Source organism: Octopus bimaculoides, chromosome 1, assembly GCF_001194135.2.
Source record: "Octopus bimaculoides isolate UCB-OBI-ISO-001 chromosome 1, ASM119413v2, whole genome shotgun sequence".
NCBI classification, from domain to species: Eukaryota; Metazoa; Mollusca; class Cephalopoda; order Octopoda; family Octopodidae; genus Octopus; species Octopus bimaculoides.
Genome location: NC_068981.1, coordinates 99,230,992 through 99,238,461, shown reverse-complemented (window position 1 = coordinate 99,238,461; position 7,470 = coordinate 99,230,992). Strand labels below are relative to the sequence as shown.

The following is a 7,470-nucleotide window of genomic DNA, read 5'->3' as shown; positions in this document are numbered from 1 at the left end:
ATATATATTATAATATAATATAATATAAATGATATGTAAATATATGCATATATACATACATATGTACATACCTACATATATATGTATATATACATGCATATATGGGTACAGGACATTAGAAAAATGTGGACAGAATGAGAAATGAGAATATAAAAAACAAAAACATAGAAAACGAACTTCTTTTCGAACAACGAAAAAAGCAACAAACAGAGAAACAAGACATGCAACATAAAGAACATTCCTTTCATCAGTTGTCCCCTGTTTTATCTACTTTGCGTTTTGAAGGTAAAGACAAAACATGACTTCGTTAAAACAGTCCTTCCCTCAAAGCAGATTAAATAAAATTTGGAATTTTTTGTGGAGGGCGAAAGTGGTAGATACACATGGGCGCTAATACAAGCTATTGAAGAATTGTTTAACACTCTATCTTAAAATATAAGTGTGTGTGTATATATATATATATACACACACACACACACACACACACACAAGAATAATATAACACAAAGATGGAGGATATCAGGCTTTAATAGATCACATTTGTTTCTGCACCACACCAACTTTTTGAGTTACTGAGTTTATATTCATGCACCATTATAGAAGGTCATTCTTTATAATTACTCTATAGTTGAATACTCAATATTCAGTAAAATCCAACAAGAATTGATTGTCTTCCACCCGATGAAGTGTCCAGACACAACTGTTGCTCAAAAGTATTCAGCGATATAGTAATTATAAAGAATGACTGTCTATAATGGTATATAGATATAAACTCAGTGACTTAAAGCTGGTGTGCAATGCAGAAACAAATACTGTGATCTACTTTTAAAGCCTGATATCCTTCATCCTTGTGTTATGTTATTTTTGTATTAATCTTGTGCAAAGAGGAGTTGGGGAGTTTCGCATGTGCATGCAGCCCCAGGATGTACCCTACAGTAGGATAACATGTAACCAAATAACAATATAAGAGCTCTTAAATGCATGTTACAAGGTTTTTACCTGAATTATACTATATATATGTATATAGATAGATAAATGTACTTGTCAGGCAAATGGTTTGATCTGAGGCCATATGGAACTGTGTCAAAGACAAGGTTGCAGTCAGGGCTACAAAAAATTTGCATTTAATGATAAATTCTTAAGTGAACCTAACAGTTTTTGTGTATTTTTGAATGGCTAGTGTTTTCCACATGGTAATTGCACTTTGTATGTATGTATGTATATGTATATATATATTGGGTCATCCCATAAATAATGTGGTTTTTTTATACTTCTTTTATTTTTCAAAATTAAGATAAAGTTCTTTTTAAATCTAAAATATACTCTCCTTCGTTTTCTACAATGCTCTTTCATCTATCTAGTAGACTTGCAAGGCCCTTCTTCCAAAATTCACTTGTCCATGATGAAAAATGCTCCTCCAGTACTGTTCTGACCTTGTCTACAAAATTCATATTTTTTCCATCCAAATGATTTTGAAGACTGCATAATAAATGATAATCAGATGGGGCAATGTCTGGCAAATATGGTGGGTGGGGCATCGTTTCCCATTCAAACTGCTCCAGCCTTTGGAATGTGATCCTTGCTGTATGTGGCTGAGCAATATCCTGATGGAAAAACATCTTTTGTCTTGAAACTAAAGATAGTTATTTTTTTTCTAGTGCTGACTTAAGCCGCTCAAGCTGCTCACAGTAGATCTTTGTTATCATTTGGTTTGGGTTTAAAAGTTCAAAGTGGACTAAACCTTTCATATCCTATCAAACAGATAACAACACCTTATGTGGGTAAAGACCTTCTTTAGCCTGGTGTTTCTCTTTTCCCTACCCACTGTTTTAGGCACTTGAGATTTTTTTTGAGAACCTATTTCTCATCTCCAGTCACTATTTGGTCCAAAAAAGGTTAATTTGTGAGATGTGACAACAAAAAAGAGCACACATTCACTCCCTGCATGTGATTAGACATGGAAAGTTTGTGAGGAAACCATTGACCCAATTTGCTGACTTTTTTGATGGCTCACAGGTATCGATGAATGGTTGAATGACCAAATCTAAGCTTCTCTGCTAGTTCCTCAACAGTTACGATGAGATTTTGTTCCACCAGGGTTTGCAGGACATCCTTGTCAAGCTCTACAGATCTTCCAGGATGAGGCTTGTCTTCTAGGCTGTAGTTTCCGGCTTCGAAATTTCTGGATCTTCTGTTGACACTGGCTTATGCTTATTGTCTGATCCCCAGATGCTGCATTAATGTTCCTCGCACTTTCTGTTGTGTTGTTGCCTTTATTGAACACATAAAGCAAAATATGCCAAATATGCTCCTTTGTCACTTCCATTAAAGCTTGGAAAAAATAACTGTTAAAATCGAACTGCACTCTTCAAAACTCGCTCTAAGAATAAGTACAAGGTAAATTATTAGCTACTTTTGCAGCAAGTTGATGCAGGTAGTTTATCCTGTTCTCCTCTGACTTTTAGTTCATGCAACTGAAAATATCTCACTATTTATGGGATGACCCAATATATATAATATAATTTTCTTTCCCATTATTTGGGGCAAGTCAATCTCATGCTACTCTGAGTTTCACCTGAAGATCCTGTGTATCTATAGGTGAAACTCAGCTTAGAAGAGACTGACTTAACCAAAATAAATATATTACTAAACTTTACCATGGTATTGAATCCTCTTTTTTTCTGACAGTTAACTCTAAACACACATATATTGAATGTTGATGCATTATTTTATGCTTTATTGTAGCTTGGTTTGGAAACTTTCTCTGTGGATCGGAAAAACATAGATTTACACATTCATTTCCCGGCTGGAGCTGTTGGTAAAGATGGACCCTCTGCTGGAGTTACCGTAGTCTGCGTCTTGGTGTCTTTGTTCAGTGGGCATGCTGTTCGTTCTGATACAGCTATGACAGGGGAGATAACTCTGAGAGGCCTCGTGCTGCCGGTGAGACGGCTTTTTGTTTTTATTATAACGTGATAATACATTTACTGCCGAATTAAAATTTATGAGAAAAAAAAAGAACTACTTTAGAAAAAGACATTGTTATGCATACGTACGCACGCACGCACGCACACACACACACACAAATCATTTTATGCTTGTTATTTCATGTAAATGTTAACAGATGATTCAGTAACATTGGTGGCATAGATTGTTTTGGATCAGATTTCTACAGATGGATGAATTTGGCAAATACTAATCGCTCAGCTGTGAAATGGAAACGATATCTATATATTTTTTTTGTCTTTTGTTGTTTTTGTTTTCCTTCTTATAAATAAATCAGTGTTGTTATTGCAAAAATAACAAAGTTAGTTTTTACCTTGTCTGACTCAATCAGCCATCTTCAAAATTACAAAAAAAAGGGGAAAAAATATCCAACATCATTTGCGTCAATTCCATTCATCATCGTCATCGTTTTTCCTTTGTCTTTTTTTTTTTTTAATAAATGTGACTTCTTGAAGCAGTATTCTGCATCCAGTGCCCTTGCTAATGCCAACCTATCCAACTCATGCCAGCTTCAAAAATATGTAAAAATAATAAAGGAAATGATGATGTAAGTAGCTTGCTTACCAACTACATGGTTCCGGGTTCAGTCCCACTGCGTGGTACCTTGGGCAAGTGTCTTCTACTATAGCCTCGGGCCGACCAAAGCCTTGTGAATGGATTTGGTAGATGGAAACTGAAAGCCTATCGTATATATGTCCCCCCCAACATCGCTTGACAACCGATGCTTGTGTGTTTACGTCCCTGTAACTTAGCGGTTCGGCAAAAGAGACCGATAGAATAAGTACTAGGCATCCAAAGAATAAGTCCTGGGGTTGATTTGCTTGACTAAAGGCGATGCTCCAGCATGGCCACAGTCAAATGACTGAAACAAGTAAAAGAGAAAATAGTTGTGTGTGTGTTTATATGTATGTATATATGCTCATAAGTCTATCTATCTATATATATATGTATGAAGGCACATGGCCTAGTGTTTAGGGCAGTTGTACTTACAACTGCAAGATCATGGGTTTGATTTCCTCTTGAGAAAAACACATCATTTCTTGTTGCTCCAGTTCACTCAGCTGTTAATGGCTAACCCTGTGTTCCATCCAGGGGGAATGTTGGCTTGCCCACCTAGCCAGCAGGGTGGCATTATTTGAAAGTAACAACAGTGCAAGGAAGCACATTTTGACCAGCAGTAACATTATACGATAGTCTGATCAATAATAGTGATATATATATATATATATGTAGGTGCAGGAATGGCTGTGTGATAAGTTTACTTCCCAACCACATGTTTATTATTCTTGACTTTAATGACTTGGTTTACCCTGCCAGAATATAAATTTCCTATCACCATTACTTTTGGAATTTCTAAACATAATTTCTCCATTTCTGATGAAGCAGCAGGTAGAAAAAAGATGTGAGATAGTTATTAAAGACTAGTACTGGCCAAATATTTTTATTTTGTAATAGCTTCTTATTATGAAACAAGTACTTTACATTGGTAGTTGAATCACTGTGTAGTATGTAACCTTGTTGTTTTAGCCCAAGGTCAGCTCTGATGGAGCAGAGTCTTGATCAAAAGTTTTCTAACCATGACCATCCCATCTTTTGTATACCAGAGACTACATTATCCAATTTAAGTGAGACTTCAATGCTGTTTCTCTGGTTGAAGATTATCTAGCATATGTTGCTCTCAGATTATTTACCATGATACCTCTAATCTCTCCTTGTTGCATTTCAGGTTGGTGGCATCAAAGAGAAAGTCTTGGCTGCCCATCGAGCAGGAATACGACGGATAATTATGCCTAAGAAAAATGAGAAAGACTTACATGAGATCCCGGTAAATGTAAAAGTAAGTTGTGAGCAGAGGCTCACTAGAGTGGGTGCTTCTGTTATATTATGTCTCTTGTTTAAGTGTTCATTCATCATCATCATCTTCATCCTGTCTGTTTTCCATGCCAGTATAGGTTGGATGTTTTGACCAGAGCTGGAAAGCAGGTGAGCTGCACCAGTTTCTGAATTGGCTTCATTTCTACAGCTTATTTCCCATTCCTAATGCCAACCACTTTACAGTGTGCGCTGGGTGCTTTTAATGTGGCATCAGTACCATGTAAGAGCACAAGTGCTTTTACATGGTGCATAGTGCTGACATGAGTGCTTTTTATGTAACACCAGTGTAGGGCTCTTGCAGATCAATCCTCTTCATCAGCGGGAGTGGAATTAACACTTCTGTTGTGGAAGAGAGGTCTTCTTGAGTACAGCAAGGTGCCAGATATCTCAGTCCTTTATCATCCTCTCTTCCCTATCCTTAGCTTCACTTATTAAACCACTTTTTTCTCATTCTATTCCTACTGTCTATATCTATCTCACAATAAATCCTGCTTTCTTTCCTAACTTGTAGCAACAAAAACCATGTTCTCTCATCACTCATATTGTGCCTTTCATGCTCCTCTCTTCTTTTTGACGCACCACTAACCACTATCTGTGAGCCTTTCTTCCCAAACAGAATGGCAACCTTCTGTAATATCTTCCCCCACTCATATTTTTCCTGAAGTTATTGACTTACAAAGCTTCTGACTATCAACCACATCAAACATCACCAGATTGTGAGTGCCTGCAAGTGTCATAGCTGCTATACTTTCTTCCAGTCTAAAGATATCATGCTCCTATATCTGCTCATCCCATGTGACCACTTTCATTAAACATTAGACACTCTCATTAAACATTAGACACTCTCATTAAACATTAAGGATATCACCACCACCATAATCTATTTGGTGCCACATAAAAGTGCCAGTGCCATGTAAAAGCACCCAGTACACTCTGTAAAGTGGTTGGCATTAGGAAGGGCATCCAGTCCTAGAGACTATGTCAAAACAGACAAATGGAGCCCAGGCAGCCCTTGAGCTGGTCAACTCCTGTCCAACTATCTAACTTATACCAGCATGGAGAACAGACATTAAAAGATGATGATACTGTACATGCATGACATCTCAACATTTCCACACAAAGTACTCAACTATTTTATGTTAACAATATCATCATAAGTTTGATGCACTATAAGGAAAGTCCCATTGATTGATGGGCTAGTAATGGTCACCAATTAGCATGAATTTGATTGGAAGTAAAAATAGAAAAGCTGTATATTTGTGTATCAAGAGATGTAATAAAGACTATCACTTCAAGAATATTCCTTTTGTCCTACTCTAAAACCATCATCATCACTGCAGGACCACCCTACCAGCTACTACTGTTACTATTCAGCTGCAACACAGTTACCACCACCACCACCAACAACAACAACAACAACAGCAACAAAACCATACTAATGCCATCAACACCATTCATAATATCGCATCTACCACCACAACTTCTACATTTTTATTCATTTCTTACTTTCAGAACCAGCTGTCCTTCATCCTTGCTCAGAATGTCACAGATGTTCTCAATGCTGCTTTTGATGATGACTTTCCAAAACTGACCATTCCATTCTTACAAGTTCAAAGTAAACTTTAAAAAATTCTGGACAACACAATTTGTAAAAAGAAAAAAAAAAACTGACCAAATTTATTGGGAGAGGACAAAATATTAAATATGTTTTGTATTTTAATATTATTGGTATATTGGTATTATCACTAACAATAGTGAACTGAGCTGGAAAGATGTATATTATTTAGCTTGGTACCACACTGTTCTGAGTTCAAATTTTATTAAGGTTGTCTTTACCTTTCATCCTCCCAGGCCAAATGAATTAAATACTGGTATTTATTACACAGAAGTTGATTCAAACAAATAAACTGCTCCCCTTCAAATGTGTCATCTTGGGCCAATATAACATATTATCACTATTTTGGATAGTGGTAAATGAGAGAGTTTGTAGAGATCCAAACAAAATGCCTTACAGCATTTAATTATATTTCTTTAAAGTCACTCTGAACCCCTCTGTGTTTACCTTTCATTCTTCCATGGTCGATAAAGTAAGCACCAGTCAAGTGCTGGGTCTATTTGATCAACTACACCCCTCCACTACATATTTATGGCCTTGAGCCAACGTTTGGTATTTTGCTGATAATACATTTTTGTGGTTATTTGATATACATCAGTCTTGTTTTAATCTCTCTGACTGCTTCATAGCTGTTTTCTTATCCTTGCATGAGTTTTGATGGGATTTTCTATTTATTTATTATTACATGCATTGAAGTGGAGGCGCAATGGCCCAGTGGTTAGGGCAGCGGACTCGCGGTCATAGGATCGCGGTTTCGATTCCCAGACCGGGCGTTGTGAGTGTTTATTGAGCGAAAACACCTAAAAGCTCCACGAGGCTCTGGCAGGGGATGGTGGCGAACCCTGCTGTACTCTTTGACCACAACTTTCTCTCACTCTTACTTCCTGTTTCTGTTGTGCCTGTAATTCAAAGGGTCAGCCTTGTCACACTCTGTGTCACGCTGAATCTCCCTGAGAACTACGTTAAGGGTACAC

General features: G+C 37.0%; 1 protein-coding gene across 2 annotated transcripts in view; it reads left to right on the top strand.

Moving 5' to 3' along the window:
- LOC106879277 (lon protease homolog 2, peroxisomal) overlaps positions 1-7,088 on the top strand; it is a 37,014-nt gene extending 29,926 nt beyond the window's left edge. For both annotated transcript variants that reach the window (XM_052968590.1, XM_052968595.1), the window contains exons 15-17: positions 2,746-2,943; positions 4,733-4,843; positions 6,394-7,088. In XM_052968590.1, the coding sequence (XP_052824550.1) occupies positions 2,746-2,943; positions 4,733-4,843; positions 6,394-6,507 (423 nt within the window). In that variant the 3' untranslated portion in view covers positions 6,508-7,088. The remainder of the gene's footprint in view (positions 1-2,745; positions 2,944-4,732; positions 4,844-6,393) is intronic.
- The last annotated feature ends 382 nt before the right edge of the window (positions 7,089-7,470 follow it).